Raw genomic sequence first — 18,238 nt, 5'->3', positions numbered from 1 at the left:
TCTGGTTCCCTTGGATACTGATGCACCTCTGGTTCCCTTGGATACTGATGCAACCTCTGGCTCCCTTGGATACTGATGCAACCTCTGGTTCCCTTGGATACTGATGCAACCTCTGGTTCCCTTGGATACTGATGCAACCTCTGGTTCCCTTGGATACTGATGCAACCTCTGGTTCCCTTGGATACTGATGCAACCTCTGGTTCCCTTGGATACTGATGCAACCTCTGGTTCCCTTGGATACTGATGCAACCTCTGGCTCCCTTGGATACTGATGCAACCTCTGGCTCCCTTGGATACACTGATGCAACCTCCCTTGGATACTGATGCAACCTCTGGTTCCCTGGATACTGATGCAACCTCTGGCTCCCTTGGATACTGATGCAACCTCTGGTTCCCTTGGATACTGATGCAAACCTCCCTTGGATAACTGATGCAACCTCTGGCTCCCTTGGATACTGATGCCACCTCTGGCTCCCTTGGATACTGATGCAACCTCTGGTTCCCTTGGATACTGATGCAACCTCTGGTTCCCTTGGATACTGATGCAACCTCTGGCTCCCTTGGATACTGATGCAACCTCTGGCTCCCTTGGATACTGATGCAACCTCTGGCTCCCTTGGATACTGATGCAACCTCTGGTTCCCTTGGATACTGATGCAACCTCTGGTTCCCTTGGATACTGATGCAACCTCTGGTTCCCTTGGATACTGATGCAACCTCTGGTTCCCTTGGATACTGATGCAACTCTGGCTCCCTTGGATACTGATGCAACCTCTGGCTCCCTTGGATACTGATGCAACCTCTGGTTTCCCTTGGATACTGATGCAACCTCTGGTTCCCTTGGATACTGATGCAACCTCCCTTGGATACTGATGCAACCTCCCTTGGATACTGATGCAACCTCTGGCTCCCTTGGATACTGATGCAACCTCTGGCTCCCTTGGATACTGATGCAACCTCTGGCTCCCTGGATACTGATGCAACCTCTGGTTCCCTTGGATACTGATGCAACCTCTGGTTCCCTTGGATACTGATGCAACTCTGGTTCCCTTGGATACTGATGCAACCTCTGGTTCCCTTGGATACTGATGCAACCTCTGGTTCCCTTGGATACTGATGCAACCTCTGGTTCCCTTGGATGCTGATGCAACCTCTGGTTCCCTTGGATACTGATGCACCTCTGGTTCCCTTGGATACTGATGCACCTCTGGTTCCCTTGGATACTGATGCAACCTCTGGTTCCCTTGGATACTGATGCAACCTCTGGTTCCCTTGGATACTGATGCAACCTCTGGCTCCCTTGGATACTGATGCAACCTCTGGTTCCCTTGGATACTGATGCAACCTCTGGTTCCCTTGGATACTGATGCAACCTCTGGTTCCCTTGGATACTGATGCAACCTCTGGTTCCCTTGGATACTGATGCAACCTCTGGTTCCCTTGGATACTGATGCAACCTCTGGCTCCCTTGGATACTGATGCAACCTCTGGTTCCATTGGATACTGATGCAACCTCTGGTTCCCTTGGATACTGATGCAACCTCTGGTTCCCTTGGATACTGATGCAACCTCTGGCTCCCTTGGATACTGATGCAACCTCTGGCTCCCTTGGATACTGATGCAACCTCTGGCTCCCTTGGATGCTGATGCAACCTCTGGTTCCCTTGGATACTGATGCAACCTCTGGTTCCCTTGGATACTGATGCAACCTCTGGTTCCCTTGGATACTGATGCAACCTCTGGTTCCCTTGGATACCGATGCAACCTCTGGCTCCCTTGGATACCGATGCAACCTCTGGCTCCCTTGGATACCGATGCAACCTCTGGTTCCCTTGGATACTGATGCAACCTCCCTTGGATACTGATGCAACCTCTGGCTCCCTTGGATACTGATGCAACCTCTGGTTCCCTTGGATACTGATGCAACCTCCCTTGGATACTGATGCAACCTCTGGCTCCCTTGGATACTGATGCAACCTCTGGTTCCCTTGGATGCTGATGCAATCTCTGGTTCCCTTGGATGCTGATGCAACCTCTGGTTCCCTTGGATACTGATGCAACCTCTGGTTCCCTTGGATACTGATGCAACCTCTGGTTCCCTTGGATACTGATGCAACCTCTGGTTCCCTTGGATACTGATGCAACCTCTAGTTCCCTTGGATACTGATGCAACCTCTGGTTCCCTTGGATACTGATGCAACCTCTGGTTCCCTTGGATACTGATGCACCTCTGGTTCCCTTGGATACTGATGCAACCTCTGGCTCCCTTGGATACTGATGCAACCTCTGGTTCCCTTGGATACTGATGCAACCTCTGGTTCCCTTGGATACTGATGCAACCTCTGGTTCCCTTGGATACTGATGCAACCTCTGGTTCCCTTGGATACTGATGCAACCTCTGGTTCCCTTGGATACTGATGCAACCTCTGGTTCCCTTGGATACTGATGCAACCTCTGGCTCCCTTGGATACTGATGCAACCTCTGGCTCCCTTGGATACTGATGCAACCTCCCTTGGATACTGATGCAACCTCCCTTGGATACTGATTGCAACCTCTGGTTCCCTTGGATACTGATGCAACCTCTGGCTCCCTTGGATACTGATGCAACCTCTGGTTCCCTTGGATACTGATGCAACCTCCCTTGGATACTGATGCAACCTCTGGCTCCCTTGGATACTGATGCAACCTCTAGTTCCCTTGGATACTGATGCAACCTCTGGTTCCCTTGGATACTGATGCAACCTCTGGTTCCCTTGGATACTGATGCACCTCTGGTTCCCTTGGATACTGATGCAACCTCTGGCTCCCTTGGATACTGATGCAACCTCTGGTTCCCTTGGATACTGATGCAACCTCTGGTTCCCTTGGATACTGATGCAACCTCTGGTTCCCTTGGATACTGATGCAACCTCTGGTTCCCTTGGATACTGATGCAACCTCTGGTTCCCTTGGATACTGATGCAACCTCTGGTTCCCTTGGATACTGATGCAACCTCTGGCTCCCTTGGATACTGATGCAACCTCTGGCTCCCTTGGATACTGATGCAACCTCCCTTGGATACTGATGCAACCTCCCTTGGATACTGATGCAACCTCTGGTTCCCTTGGATACTGATGCAACCTCTGGCTCCCTTGGATACTGATGCAACCTCTGGTTCCCTTGGATACTGATGCAACCTCCCTTGGATACTGATGCAACCTCTGGCTCCCTTGGATACTGATGCCACCTCTGGCTCCCTTGGATACTGATGCAACCTCTGGTTCCCTTGGATACTGATGCAACCTCTGGTTCCCTTGGATACTGATGCAACCTCTGGCTCCCTTGGATACTGATGCAACCTCTGGCTCCCTTGGATACTGATGCAACCTCTGGCTCCCTTGGATACTGATGCAACCTCTGGTTCCCTTGGATACTGATGCAACCTCTGGTTCCCTTGGATACTGATGCAACCTCTGGTTCCCTTGGATACTGATGCAACCTCTGGTTCCCTTGGATACTGATGCAACCTCTGGCTCCCTTGGATACTGATGCAACCTCTGGCTCCCTTGGATACTGATGCAACCTCTGGTTCCCTTGGATACTGATGCAACCTCTGGTTCCCTTGGATACTGATGCAACCTCCCTTGGATACTGATGCAACCTCCCTTGGATACTGATGCAACCTCTGGCTCCCTTGGATACTGATGCAACCTCTGGCTCCCTTGGATACTGATGCAACCTCTGGCTCCCTTGGATACTGATGCAACCTCTGGTTCCCTTGGATACTGATGCAACCTCTGGTTCCCTTGGATACTGATGCAACCTCTGGTTCCCTTGGATACTGATGCAACCTCTGGTTCCCTTGGATACTGATGCAACCTCTGGTTCCCTTGGATACTGATGCAACCTCTGGTTCCCTTGGATGCTGATGCAACCTCTGGTTCCCTTGGATACTGATGCAACCTCTGGTTCCCTTGGATACTGATGCAACCTCTGGTTCCCTTGGATACTGATGCAACCTCTGGTTCCCTTGGATACTGATGCAACCTCTGGTTCCCTTGGATACTGATGCAACCTCTGGCTCCCTTGGATACTGATGCAACCTCTGGCTCCCTTGGATACTGATGCAACCTCCCTTGGATACTGATGCAACCTCCCTTGGATACTGATGCAACCTCTGGTTCCCTTGGATACTGATGCAACCTCTGGCTCCCTTGGATACTGATGCAACCTCTGGTTCCCTTGGATACTGATGCAACCTCCCTTGGATACTGATGCAACCTCTGGCTCCCTTGGATACTGATGCCACCTCTGGCTCCCTTGGATACTGATGCAAACCTCTGGTTCCCTTGGATACTGATGCAACCTCTGGTTCCCTTGGATACTGATGCAACCTCATGGCTCCCTTGGATACTGATGCAACCTCTGGCTCCCTTGGATACTGATGCAACCTCTGGCTCCCTTGGATACTGATGCAACCTCTGGTTCCCTTGGATACTGATGCAACCTCTGGTTCCCTTGGATACTGATGCAACCTCTGGTTCCCTTGGATACTGATGCAACCTCTGTTTCCCTGGATACTGATGCAACCTCTGGCTCCCTTGGATACTGATTGCAAACCTCTGGCTCCCTTGGATACTGATGCAACCTCTGTTCCCCTGGATACTGATGCAACCTCTGGTTCCCTTGGTACTGATGCAACCTCCCTTGGATACTGATGCAACCTGCCCCTTGGACTACTGATGCAACCTCTGGCTCCCTTGGATACTGATGCAACCTCTGGCTCCCTTGGATACTGATGCAACCTCTGGCTCCCTTGGAGTACTGATGCAACCTCTGGTTCCCTTGGATACTGATGCAACCTCTGGTTCCCTTGGATACTGATGCAACCTCTGGTTCCCTTGGATACTGATGCAACCTCTGGTTCCCTTGGATACTGATGCAACCTCTGGTTCCCTTGGATACTGATGCAACCTCTGGTTCCCTTGGATGCTGATGCAACCTCTGGTTCCCTTGGATACTGATGCAACCTCTGGTTCCCTTGGATACTGATGCAACCTCTGGTTCCCTTGGATACTGATGCAACCTCTGGTTCCCTTGGATACTGATGCAACCTCTGGCTCCCTTGGATACTGATGCAACCTCTGGTTCCCTTGGATACTGATGCAACCTCTGGTTCCCTTGGATACTGATGCAACCTCTGGTTCCCTTGGATACTGATGCAACCTCTGGTTCCCTTGGATACTGATGCAACCTCTGGTTCCCTTGGATACTGATGCAACCTCCGACAGCGTTTTCCCCCGGAACCCCATTTTCCCCTTCTAACCGTTGGAGAAATCTCCTCACAATGATCTCAAACTATGTTTTTAATACACGCAATGAAAATAAGCACGGCTAAATCAGGAAACTCTTGGGTATATGTTGTGGTGGATTGTCGCTACAATGTCTTCACAGGAAACCTGGTCAAGTTGTTTTGTAGTGAGGCTAGCCACTGAATACACCCTGTATAGTACGAGTTACTAACCCATTTTGGGATTATAAAAGTGCTTCCAAATCGTTTGCTGATGTCGACAGCAAGATGAGTTAAAATTCCTAATATAGCCAACTTAGCTAGCTAGCATCCATTTAGAGAAAACAAGTTCTAGCAAGTGGCTAGCTAGCATTAACAATGTTTGGTGGTCAATAAGAAAGAGCTAGCTAACCAGCTGAGCTAGCTAACCAGCTGAGCTAAGCTAACCAGCTGAGCTAAGCTAACCAGCTAAGCTAACCAGCTGAGCTAAACTAACCAGCTAAGCTAACCAGCTGAGCTAAGCTAACCAGCTAAGATAACCAGCTGAGCTAAGCTAACCAGCTAAGCTAACCAGCTGAGCTAAGCTAACCAGCTAAGCTAACCAGCTGAGCTAAGCTAACCAGCTGAGCTAGCAAACACTACCAAAGAATATAGTTTTGGGATTCTAATAATACTCCCAACAGGCTCTGCATTTCAGGAATCAGTACCTGGTTCGCTGTTTAATTATTGAACCATTTAAACAATGATTTTTTTTAAAGAAAACTCAGATTTTTCCCACTGCCCTTGATGCGTTTCGGGCTCGACTACAGTTGCTATCACTTGGAGCGTTGCAATTGGTTGCCCAAAATTCCAGGGCGGGGCTTAGCGAAAGAGCCAAGTAGACCTTGCCAATTTTAAGCTCATCTTTAAAAAAAACGATGTAAAATAGTTAGGCAAGTTAGCTGGCTAACTCATTATTCCTACTTTGTAGTATACCCCACCTGGTGTGGGTTCTAAGCCCTGGTGCGCTCTCTACCCGGTGTGGGTTCTAAGCTCTGTTGCGCTCTCTACCCGGTGTGGGTTCTAAGCTCTGTTGCGCTCTCTACCCGGTGTGGGTTCTAAGCCCTGGTGCGCTCTCTACCCGGTGTGGGTTCTATGCTCTGTTGGGTTCTCTACACGGTGTGGGTTCTAAGCTCTGTTGCGCTCTCTACCCGGTGTGGGTTCTATGTTCTGTTGGGTTCTCTACCCGGTGTGGGTTCTAAGCCCTCTTGGGCTCTCTGCCCGGTGTGGGTTCTAAGCCCTCTTGGGCTCTTTGCTCGGTGTGGGTTCTAAGCCCTGTTGGGCTCTCTACCCGGTGTGGGTTCTAAGCCCTGTTGGGCTCTCTACCCGGTGTGGGTTTTAAGCCCTGTTGGTTCTCTAACTGGTGTGCATTCCAAGTCCTGTTGGGTCCTCTACCTGGTGTGGGTTCTAAGTCCTGTTGGGTTCTCTATCTGGTATTGGTTCTATGTCCTGTTGGGTTCTCCATCTGGTGTTGGTTCTCTACCTGGTATGGGTTCTAAGTCCTGTCGTGTTCTCTTCCTGGTGTGGGTTCTAAGTCCTGTTGGGTTCTCTATCTGGTATTGGTTCTATGTCCTGTTGGGTTCTCTATCTGGTATTGGTTCTATGTCCTGTCGGGTTCTCTACCTGGTATGGGTTCTAAGTCCTGTCGGGTTCTCTACCTGGTGTGGGTTCCTCCTCCTGGTTCCGTGTCACAGTGAGGTCTAGAGGTGAGTCGAGGTCAGAACGCTGGGAGCCTGTGGTGGTGGTAAGGCGTGTCTTGGAGGCGTACTCCATGGCAAACTGCCTCACCATCCTCTTCATCAGTTCCTGGGCCACCAGAGGGACGTTAGGGTCTCCACTGGACGCCAGCTCTGGACAGACAGCCAATCACAGGTAAGCATACTGTCTACATACATTTATCTTAGCCAATCACAGGTAAACACACTGTCTACATACATTTATCTTAGCGCGTATAAACCAGGTAGCCAACGATGCTACGTAGCGCTGTTAGCATTAAGAGTGTAAACGCCGTCGTCTCTGTTCTAGTCGGACGGGGACTCACCTTTCTTATGGAACACAGCGTGGAGGAACCTGTGAGCTGATAGGCTGCTGTCTGAGAGGGAAGGGGCTTGGGAGGGCGTGTCGTCTGAGGGGGAGGCGGCCACTGGGACATGGTCCTATTAGAGGAGGAAGAGACAATGACATCACCGACGCGTCGTAACAACACATACAAAACCGCAACAACGCCGTAGCCAATCACAGGCCTGCCTCTGCCCAGGTTCCTCTGCCTGCCAGATCTTACAACGTCTGGATCCATATTTTATATATCACCTAACTGCATCATAATGTCCATGACGCAGTCCATGACGTGGCGCGCAACCATTGGTTGATTCACCTCAACGTCTGAGCAGCAGAACACACCCAACGTCACCTGAACGACAACAGCTCCAAACATTCAGCGACTGACAGAGAAACCCAGTAAATCTGATATAGTTGAACTAAACTGAAGCGTTTCCATGAGAGAGCTGGAAGTAAACTGAAGCGTTTCCCTGAGAGAGCTGGAACTAAACTGAAGCGTTTCCCTGAGAGAGCTGGAACTAAACTGAAGCGTTTCCCTGAGAGAGCTGGAACTAAACTGAAGCGTTTCCCTGAGAGAGCTGGAACTAAACTGAAGCGTTTCCATGAGAGAGCTGGAAGTAAACTGAAGCGTTTCCCTGAGAGAGCTGGAACTAAACTGAAGCGTTTCCATGAGAGAGCTGGAAGTAAACTGAAGCGTTTCCCTGAGAGAGCTGGAACTAAACTGAAGCGTTTCCCTGAGAGAGCTGGAAGTAAACTGAAGCGTTTCCCTGAGAGAGCTGGAACTAAACTGAAGTGTTTCCATGAGAGAGCTGGAAGTAAACTGAAGCGTTTCCCTGAGAGAGCTGGAACTAAACTGAAGTGTTTCCCTGAGAGAGCTGGAACTAAACTGAAGCGTTTCCCTGAGAGAGCTGGAACTAAACTGAAGCGTTTCCCTGAGAGAGCTGGAACTAAACTGAAGCGTTTCCCTGAGAGAGCTGGAACTAAACTGAAGCGTTTCCCTGAGAGAGCTGGAACTATACTGAAGCGTTTCCATGAGAGAGCTGGAACTAAACTGAAGCGTTTCCATGAGAGAGCTGGAACTATACTGAAGCGTTTCCCTGAGAGAGCTGGAAGTAAACTGAAGCGTTTCCCTGAGAGAGCTGGAACTAAACTGAAGCGTTTCCCTGAGAGAGCTGGAACTAAACTGAAGTGTTTCCATGAGAGAGCTGGAAGTAAACTGAAGTGTTTCCATGAGAGAGCTGGAAACTAAACTGAAGTGTTTCCATGAGAGAGCTGGAAGTAAACTGAAGTGTTTCCATGAGAGAGCTGGAACTAAACTGAAGTGTTTCCATGAGAGAGCTGGAAGTAAACTGAAGTGTTTCCATGAGAGAGCTGGAAGTAAACTGAAGCGTTTCCCTGAGAGAGCTGGAACTAAACTGAAGCGTTTCCATGAGAGAGCTGGAAGTAAACTGAAGCGTTTCCATGAGAGAGCTGGAAGTAAATCAAGACAGAAAATAGCAGTCCGCTTGTATCACGGAGCTGAACTTACATTGATCAGCAGGCTGCAGAAGGAACAACTGGCCTTCACTGCCCAGTCCTCTAGCTCCTCGGGTTCACAGTCTGGAAACACACACACACACACACACACACACACACACACACACACACACACACACACACAGTCAATAAAGTCTCAGTGGCACCAACTGGGAGCGAACACGTGTACACACACACACACACACACACACATAGACACAGACACAGACACACACACACACACACACACACACACACACACACACACACACACACACACACACACACACACACACACACACACACACACACACACACACACACACACACACACACACTGACACTCACCATCAAAAATATTGAGGTCTCTGAGCAGCAACGGGCCATAGATTCCCTCCAGAATGCTCTCGAACCCTGGAATACACATATACACATCAACTAGTGGTTATAGCGTAGAGGAGGCAGGTAGCCTAGTGGTTAGAGTGTAGAGGAGGCAGGTAGCCTAGTGGTTAGAGTGTAGAGGAGGCAGGTAGCCTAGTGGTTAGAGTGTAGAGGAGGCAGGTAGCCTAGTGGTTAGAGTGTAGAGGCGGCAGGTAGCCTACTGGTTAGAGTGTAGAGGAGGCAGGTAGCCTAGTGGTTAGAGTGTAGAGGCGGCAGGTAGACTAGTGGTTAGAGTGTAGAGGAGGCAGGTAGTCTAGTGGTTAGAGTGTAGAGGAGGCAGGTAGCCTAGTGGTTAGAGTGTAGAGGAGGCAGGTAGCCTAGTGGTTAGAGTGTAGAGGAGGCAGGTAGCCTAGTGGTTAGTGTAGAGGAGGCAGGTAGCCTAGTGGTTAGAGTGTAGAGGAGGCAGGTAGCCTAGTGGTTAGTGTAGAGGAGGCAGGTAGCCTACTGGTTAGAGTGTAGAGGAGGCAGGTAGTCTAGTGGTTAGAGTGTAGAGGAGGCAGGTAGACTAGTGGTTAGAGTGTTGAGGAGGCAGGTAGTCTAGTGGTTAGAGTGTAGAGGAGGCAGATAGTCTAGTGGTTAGAGTGTAGAGGAGGCAGGTAGCCTAGTGGTTAGAGGAGGCAGGTAGTCTAGTGGTTAGAGTGTAGAGGAGGCAGGTAGACTAGTGGTTAGAGGAGGCAGGTAGTCTAGTGGTTAGAGTGTAGAGGAGGCAGGTAGCCTAGTGGTTAGAGTGTAGAGGAGGCAGGTAGCCTAGTGGTTAGAGGAGGCAGGTAGTCTAGTGGTTAGAGTGTAGAGGCGGCAGGTAGCCTAGTGGTTAGAGTGTAGAGGAGGCAGGTAGCCTAGTGGTTAGAGCGTAGAGGAGGCAGGTAGCCTAGTGGTTAGAGTGTAGAGGAGGCAGGTAGCCTAGTGGTTAGAGTGTAGAGGAGGCAGGTAGCCTAGTGGTTAGAGTGTAGAGGAGGCAGGTAGCCTAGTGGTTAGAGTGTAGAGGCGGCAGGTAGCCTACTGGTTAGAGTGTAGAGGAGGCAGGTAGCCTAGTGGTTAGAGTGTAGAGGCGGCAGGTAGACTAGTGGTTAGAGTGTAGAGGAGGCAGGTAGTCTAGTGGTTAGAGTGTAGAGGAGGCAGGTAGCCTAGTGGTTAGAGTGTAGAGGAGGCAGGTAGCCTAGTGGTTAGAGTGTAGAGGAGGCAGGTAGCCTAGTGGTTAGTGTCGAGGAGGCAGGTAGCCTAGTGGTTAGTGTAGAGGAGGCAGGTAGCCTACTGGTTAGAGTGTAGAGGAGGCAGGTAGTCTAGTGGTTAGAGTGTAGAGGAGGCAGGTAGACTAGTGGTTAGAGTGTTGAGGAGGCAGGTAGTCTAGTGGTTAGAGTGTAGAGGAGGCAGATAGTCTAGTGGTTAGAGTGTAGAGGAGGCAGGTAGCCTAGTGGTTAGAGGAGGCAGGTAGTCTAGTGGTTAGAGTGTAGAGGAGGCAGGTAGACTAGTGGTTAGAGGAGGCAGGTAGTCTAGTGGTTAGAGTGTAGAGGAGGCAGGTAGCCTAGTGGTTAGAGTGTAGAGGAGGCAGGTAGCCTAGTGGTTAGAGGAGGCAGGTAGTCTAGTGGTTAGAGTGTAGAGGCGGCAGGTAGCCTAGTGGTTAGAGTGTAGAGGAGGCAGGTAGCCTAGTGGTTAGAGCGTAGAGGAGGCAGGTAGCCTAGTGGTTAGAGTGTAGAGGAGGCAGGTAGACTAGTGGTTAGAGTGTAGAGGCGGCAGGTAGACTAGTGGTTAGAGTGTAGAGGAGGCAGGTAGCCTAGTGGTTAGAGTGTAGAGGAGGCAGGTAGACTAGTGGTTAGAGTGTAGAGGAGGCAGGTAGCCTAGTGGTTAGAGTGTAGAGGAGGCAGGTAGACTAGTGGTTAGAGTGTAGAGGCGGCAGGTAGACTAGTGGTTAGAGTGTAGAGGAGGCAGGTAGCCTAGTGGTTAGAGTGTAGAGGAGGCAGGTAGCCTAGTGGTTAGAGTGTAGAGGCGGCAGGTAGCCTAGTGGTTAGAGGAGGCAGGTAGTCTAGTGGTTAGAGTGTAGAGGAGGCAGGTAGACTAGTGGTTAGAGGAGGCAGGTAGTCTAGTGGTTAGAGTGTAGAGGAGGCAGGTAGCCTAGTGGCCAGAGTGTAGAGGAGGCAGGTAGCCTAGTGGTTAGAGTGTAGAGAAAGCAGGTAGTCTAGTGGTTAGAGGAGGCAGGTAGCCTAGTGGTTAGAGGAGGCAGGTAGCCTAGTGGTTAGAGTGTAGAGGAGGCAGGTAGTCTAGTGGTTAGAGGAGGCAGGTAGCCTAGTGGTTAGAGTGTAGAGGAGGCAGGTAGCCTAGTGGTTAGAGGAGGCAGGTAGCCTAGTGGTTAGAGTGTAGAGGAGGCAGGTAGCCTAGTGGTTAGAGTGTAGAGGCGGCAGGTAGCCTAGTGGTTAGAGTGTAGAGGAGGCAGGTAGTCTAGTGGTTAGAGTGTAGAGGAGGCAGGTAGTCTAGTGGTTAGAGTGTAGAGGAGGCAGGTAGTCTAGTGGTTAGAGTGTAGAGGAGGCAGGTAGTCTAGTGGTTAGAGTGTAGAGGAGGCAGGTAGTCTAGTGGTTAGAGTGTAGAGGAGGCAGGTAGTCTAGTGGTTAGAGTGTAGAGGAGGCAGGTAGACTAGTGGTTAGAGTGTAGAGGAGGCAGGTAGCCTAGTGGTTAGAGTGTAGAGGAGGCAGGTAGCCTAGTGGTTAGAGTGTAGAGGCGGCAGGTAGCCTAGTGGTTAGAGTGTAGAGGAGGCAGGTAGTCTAGTGGTTAGAGTGTAGAGGAGGCAGGTAGTCTAGTGGTTAGAGTGTAGAGGAGGCAGGTAGTCTAGTGGTTAGAGTGTAGAGGAGGCAGGTAGTCTAGTGGTTAGAGTGTAGAGGAGGCAGGTAGCCTAGTGGTTAGAGTGTAGAGGAGGCAGGTAGTCTAGTGGTTAGAGTGTAGAGGAGGCAGGTAGTCTAGTGGTTAGAGTGTAGAGGCGGCAGGTAGCCTAGTGGTTAGTGTAGAGGAGGGAGGTAGCATAGTGGTTAGAGTGTAGAGGAGGCAGGTAGCCTAGTGGTTAGAGTGTAGAGGAGGGAGGTAGTCTAGTGGTTAGAGTGTAGAGGAGGCAGGTAGTCTAGTGGTTAGAGTGTAGAGGCGGCAGGTAGCCTAGTGGTTAGAGTGTAGAGGAGGCAGGTAGTCTAGTGGTTAGAGTGTAGAGGCGGCAGGTAGCCTAGTGGTTAGAGTGTAGAGGAGGCAGGTAGCCTAGTGGTTAGAGTGTAGAGGAGGCTGGTAGTCTAGTGGTTAGAGTGTAGAGGCGGCAGGTAGCCTAGTGGTTAGAGTGTAGAGGAGGCAGGTAGTCTAGTGGTTAGAGTGTAGAGGCGGCAGGTAGCCTAGTGGTTAGAGTGTAGAGGAGGCAGGTAGCCTAGTGGTTAGAGTGTAGAGGAGGCAGGTAGCCTAGTGGTTAGAGTGTAGAGGAGGCTGGTAGTCTAGTGGTTAGAGTGTAGAGGAGGCAGGTAGCCTAGTGGTTAGAGGAGGCAGGTAGCCTAGTGGTTAGAGGAGGCAGGTAGCCTAGTGGTTAGAGTGTAGAGGAGGCAGGTAGACTAGTGGTTAGAGGAGGCAGGTAGTCTAGTGGTTAGAGTGTAGAGGAGGCAGGTAGTCTAGTGGTTAGAGTGTAGAGGAGGCAGGTAGTCTAGTGGTTAGAGTGTAGAGGCGGCAGGTAGCCTAGTGGTTAGTGTAGAGGAGGGAGGTAGCATAGTGGTTAGAGTGTAGAGGAGGCAGGTAGCCTAGTGGTTAGAGTGTAGAGGAGGGAGGTAGTCTAGTGGTTAGAGTGTAGAGGAGGCAGGTAGTCTAGTGGTTAGAGTGTAGAGGCGGCAGGTAGCCTAGTGGTTAGAGTGTAGAGGAGGCAGGTAGTCTAGTGGTTAGAGTGTAGAGGCGGCAGGTAGCCTAGTGGTTAGAGTGTAGAGGAGGCAGGTAGCCTAGTGGTTAGAGTGTAGAGGAGGCTGGTAGTCTAGTGGTTAGAGTGTAGAGGCGGCAGGTAGCCTAGTGGTTAGAGTGTAGAGGAGGCAGGTAGTCTAGTGGTTAGAGTGTAGAGGCGGCAGGTAGCCTAGTGGTTAGAGTGTAGAGGAGGCAGGTAGCCTAGTGGTTAGAGTGTAGAGGAGGCAGGTAGCCTAGTGGTTAGAGTGTAGAGGAGGCTGGTAGTCTAGTGGTTAGAGTGTAGAGGAGGCAGGTAGCCTAGTGGTTAGAGGAGGCAGGTAGCCTAGTGGTTAGAGGAGGCAGGTAGCCTAGTGGTTAGAGTGTAGAGGAGGCAGGTAGACTAGTGGTTAGAGGAGGCAGGTAGTCTAGTGGTTAGAGTGTAGAGGAGGCAGGTAGACTAGTGGTTAGAGTGTAGAGGAGGCAGGTAGCCTAGTGGTTAGAGAGTAGAGGAGGCAGGTAGTCTAGTGGTTAGAGTGTAGAGGAGGCAGGTAGACTAGTGGTTAGAGTGTAGAGGAGGCAGGTAGCCTAGTGGTTAGAGGAGGCAGGTAGTCTAGTGGTTAGAGTGTAGAGGAGGCAGGTAGACTAGTGGTTAGAGGAGGCAGGTAGTCTAGTGGTTAGAGTGTAGAGGAGGCAGGTAGCCTAGTGGTTAGAGTGTAGAGGAGGCAGGTAGACTAGTGGTTAGAGTGTAGAGGAGGCAGGTAGACTAGTGGTTAGAGTGTAGAGGAGGCAGGTAGCCTAGTGGTTAGAGTGTAGAGGAGGCAGGTAGCCTAGTGGTTAGAGTGTAGAGGAGGCAGGTAGCCTAGTGGTTAGAGTGTAGAGGAGGCAGGTAGCCTAGTGGTTAGAGTGTAGAGGAGGCAGGTAGTCTAGTGGTTAGAGTGTAGAGGAGGCAGGTAGCCTACTGGTTAGAGTGTAGAGGCGGCAGGTAGCCTAGTGGTTAGAGTGTAGAGGAGGCAGGTAGTCTTGTGGTTAGAGTGTAGAGGCGGCAGGTAGCCTACTGGTTAGAGTGTAGAGGCGGCAGGTAGCCTAGTGGTTAGAGTGTAGAGGAGGCAGGTAGCCTAGTGGTTAGAGTGTAGAGGCGGCAGGTAGCCTAGTGGTTAGAGTGTAGAGGAGGCAGGTAGCCTAGTGGTTAGAGTGTAGAGGAGGCAGGTAGTCTAGTGGTTAGAGTGTAGAGGAGGCAGGTAGCCTACTGGTTAGAGTGTAGAGGCGGCAGGTAGCCTAGTGGTTAGAGTGTAGAGGAGGCAGGTAGTCTAGTGGTTAGAGTGTAGAGGCGGCAGGTAGCCTAGTGGTTAGAGTGTAGAGGAGGCAGGTAGCCTAGTGGTTAGAGTGTAGAGGAGGCAGGTAGTCTAGTGGTTAGAGTGTAGAGGAGGCAGGTAGCCTAGTGGTTAGAGGAGGCAGGTAGCCTAGTGGTTAGAGTGTAGAGGAGGCAGGTAGACTAGTGGTTAGAGGAGGCAGGTAGTCTAGTGGTTAGAGTGTAGAGGAGGCAGGTAGACTAGTGGTTAGAGTGTAGAGGAGGCAGGTAGCCTAGTGGTTAGAGAGTAGAGGAGGCAGGTAGTCTAGTGGTTAGAGTGTAGAGGAGGCAGGTAGTCTAGTGGTTAGAGTGTAGAGGAGGCAGGTAGTCTAGTGGTTAGAGTGTAGAGGAGGCAGGTAGTCTAGTGGTTAGAGTGTAGAGGAGGCAGGTAGTCTAGTGGTTAGAGTGTAGAGGAGGCAGGTAGCCTAGTGGTTAGAGTGTAGAGGAGGCAGGTAGTCTAGTGGTTAGAGTGTAGAGGAGGCAGGTAGTCTAGTGGTTAGAGTGTAGAGGCGGCAGGTAGCCTAGTGGTTAGTGTAGAGGAGGGAGGTAGCATAGTGGTTAGAGTGTAGAGGAGGCAGGTAGCCTAGTGGTTAGAGTGTAGAGGAGGCAGGTAGCCTAGTGGTTAGAGTGTAGAGGCGGCAGGTAGCCTAGTGGTTAGAGTGTAGAGGAGGCAGGTAGCCTAGTGGTTAGAGTGTAGAGGAGGCAGGTAGTCTAGTGGTTAGAGTGTAGAGGAGGCAGGTAGCCTAGTGGTTAGAGTGTAGAGGCGGCAGGTAGCCTAGTGGTTAGAGTGTAGAGGAGGCAGGTAGTCTAGTGGTTAGAGTGTAGAGGAGGCAGGTAGTCTAGTGGTTAGAGTGTAGAGGAGGCAGGTAGTCTAGTGGTTAGAGTGTAGAGGAGGCAGGTATTCTAGTGGTTAGAGTGTAGAGGCGGCAGGTAGCCTAGTGGTTAGTGTAGAGGAGGGAGGTAGCATAGTGGTTAGAGTGTAGAGGAGGCAGGTAGCCTAGTGGTTAGAGTGTAGAGGAGGGAGGTAGTCTAGTGGTTAGAGTGTAGAGGAGGCAGGTAGTCTAGTGGTTAGAGTGTAGAGGCGGCAGGTAGCCTAGTGGTTAGAGTGTAGAGGAGGCAGGTAGTCTAGTGGTTAGAGTGTAGAGGCGGCAGGTAGCCTAGTGGTTAGAGTGTAGAGGAGGCAGGTAGCCTAGTGGTTAGAGTGTAGAGGAGGCTGGTAGTCTAGTGGTTAGAGTGTAGAGGCGGCAGGTAGCCTAGTGGTTAGAGTGTAGAGGAGGCAGGTAGTCTAGTGGTTAGAGTGTAGAGGCGGCAGGTAGCCTAGTGGTTAGAGTGTAGAGGAGGCAGGTAGCCTAGTGGTTAGAGTGTAGAGGAGGCTGGTAGTCTAGTGGTTAGAGTGTAGAGGAGGCAGGTAGTCTAGTGGTTAGAGTGCAGAGGCGGCAGGTAGCCTAGTGGTTAGAGTGTAGAGGAGGCAGGTAGCCTAGTGGTTAGAGTGTAGAGGAGGCTGGTAGTCTAGTGGTTAGAGTGTAGAGGAGGCAGGTAGCCTAGTGGTTAGAGGAGGCAGGTAGCCTAGTGGTTAGAGTGTAGAGGAGGCAGGTAGACTAGTGGTTAGAGGAGGCAGGTAGTCTAGTGGTTAGAGTGTAGAGGAGGCAGGTAGACTAGTGGTTAGAGTGTAGAGGAGGCAGGTAGCCTAGTGGTTAGAGAGTAGAGGAGGCAGGTAGTCTAGTGGTTAGAGTGTAGAGGAGGCAGGTAGACTAGTGGTTAGAGTGTAGAGGAGGCAGGTAGCCTAGTGGTTAGAGTGTAGAGGAGGCAGGTAGACTAGTGGTTAGAGTGTAGAGGAGGCAGGTAGCCTAGTGGTTAGAGGAGGCAGGTAGTCTAGTGGTTAGAGTGTAGAGGAGGCAGGTAGACTAGTGGTTAGAGGAGGCAGGTAGTCTAGTGGTTAGAGTGTAGAGGAGGCAGGTAGCCTAGTGGTTAGAGTGTAGAGGAGGCAGGTAGACTAGTGGTTAGAGTGTAGAGGAGGCAGGTAGCCTAGTGGTTAGAGGAGGCAGGTAGTCTAGTGGTTAGAGTGTAGAGGAGGCAGGTAGACTAGTGGTTAGAGGAGGCAGGTAGTCTAGTGGTTAGAGTGTAGAGGAGGCAGGTAGCCTAGTGGTTAGAGTGTAGAGGAGGCAGGTAGACTAGTGGTTAGAGTGTAGAGGAGGCAGGTTGACTAGTGGTTAGAGTGTAGAGGAGGCAGGTAGCCTAGTGGTTAGAGTGTAGAGGAGGCAGGTAGCCTAGTGGTTAGAGTGTAGAGGAGGCAGGTAGCCTAGTGGTTAAAGTGTAGAGGAGGCAGGTAGCCTAGTGGTTAGAGGAGGCAGGTAGTCTAGTGGTTAGAGTGTAGAGGAGGCAGGTAGCCTAGTGGTTAGAGTGTAGAGGAGGCAGGTAGACTAGTGGTTAGAGTGTAGAGGAGGCAGGTTGACTAGTGGTTAGAGTGTAGAGGAGGCAGGTAGCCTAGTGGTTAGAGTGTAGAGGAGGCAGGTAGCCTAGTGGTTAGAGTGTAGAGGAGGCAGGTAGCCTAGTGGTTAAAGTGTAGAGGAGGCAGGTAGCCTAGTGGTTAGAGTGTAGAGGAGGCAGGTAGTCTAGTGGTTAGAGTGTAGAGGAGGCAGGTAGCCTACTGGTTAGAGTGTAGAGGCGGCAGGTAGCCTAGTGGTTAGAGTGTAGAGGAGGCAGGTAGTCTTGTGGTTAGAGTGTAGAGGCGGCAGGTAGCCTACTGGTTAGAGTGTAGAGGCGGCAGGTAGCCTAGTGGTTAGAGTGTAGAGGAGGCAGGTAGCCTAGTGGTTAGAGTGTAGAGGCGGCAGGTAGCCTAGTGGTTAGAGTGTAGAGGAGGCAGGTAGCCTAGTGGTTAGAGTGTAGAGGAGGCAGGTAGTCTAGTGGTTAGAGTGTAGAGGAGGCAGGTAGCCTACTGGTTAGAGTGTAGAGGCGGCAGGTAGCCTAGTGGTTAGAGTGTAGAGGAGGCAGGTAGTCTAGTGGTTAGAGTGTAGAGGCGGCAGGTAGCCTAGTGGTTAGAGTGTAGAGGAGGCAGGTAGCCTAGTGGTTAGAGTGTAGAGGAGGCAGGTAGTCTAGTGGTTAGAGTGTAGAGGAGGCAGGTAGCCTAGTGGTTAGAGGAGGCAGGTAGCCTAGTGGTTAGAGTGTAGAGGAGGCAGGTAGACTAGTGGTTAGAGGAGGCAGGTAGTCTAGTGGTTAGAGTGTAGAGGAGGCAGGTAGACTAGTGGTTAGAGTGTAGAGGAGGCAGGTAGCCTAGTGGTTAGAGAGTAGAGGAGGCAGGTAGTCTAGTGGTTAGAGTGTAGAGGAGGCAGGTAGACTAGTGGTTAGAGTGTAGAGGAGGCAGGTAGCCTAGTGGTTAGAGTGTAGAGGAGGCAGGTAGACTAGTGGTTAGAGTGTAGAGGAGGCAAGTAGCCTAGTGGTTAGAGTGTAGAGGAGGTAGGTAGCCTAGTGGTTAGAGTGTAGAGGAGGCAGGTAGCCTAGTGGTTAGAGTGTAGAGGAGGCAGGTAGCCTAGTGGTTAGGGGAGGCAGGTAGTCTAGTGGTTAGAGTGTAGCGGAGGCAGGTAGACTAGTGGTTAGAGGAGGCAGGTAGTCTAGTGGTTAGAGTGTAGAGGAGGCAGGTAGCCTAGTGGTTAGAGTGTAGAGGAGGCAGGTAGACTAGTGGTTAGA

At 51.1% G+C, this 18,238-nt stretch overlaps 1 protein-coding gene across 3 annotated transcripts in view; it reads right to left on the bottom strand.

Annotated features, from left to right (window-relative positions):
- LOC109887364 (uncharacterized) overlaps nucleotides 1–18,238 on the bottom strand; it is a 66,697-nt gene that overhangs the window by 31,625 nt on the left and 16,834 nt on the right. For all 3 annotated transcript variants that reach the window (XM_031816115.1, XM_031816114.1, XM_031816113.1), the window contains exons 2-5: nucleotides 9,232–9,297; nucleotides 8,897–8,967; nucleotides 7,352–7,466; nucleotides 6,969–7,160 (exon numbers count right to left, since the gene is read on the bottom strand). In XM_031816115.1, the coding sequence (XP_031671975.1) occupies nucleotides 6,969–7,160; nucleotides 7,352–7,466; nucleotides 8,897–8,967; nucleotides 9,232–9,297 (444 nt within the window). The remainder of the gene's footprint in view (nucleotides 1–6,968; nucleotides 7,161–7,351; nucleotides 7,467–8,896; nucleotides 8,968–9,231; nucleotides 9,298–18,238) is intronic.

Source organism: Oncorhynchus kisutch, unplaced genomic scaffold, assembly GCF_002021735.2.
Source record: "Oncorhynchus kisutch isolate 150728-3 unplaced genomic scaffold, Okis_V2 scaffold745, whole genome shotgun sequence".
Lineage (NCBI taxonomy): Eukaryota > Metazoa > Chordata > Actinopteri > Salmoniformes > Salmonidae > Oncorhynchus > Oncorhynchus kisutch.
Note: the sequence above shows the minus strand (reverse complement) of the source record. Positions and strands in the feature narration are given on the sequence as shown.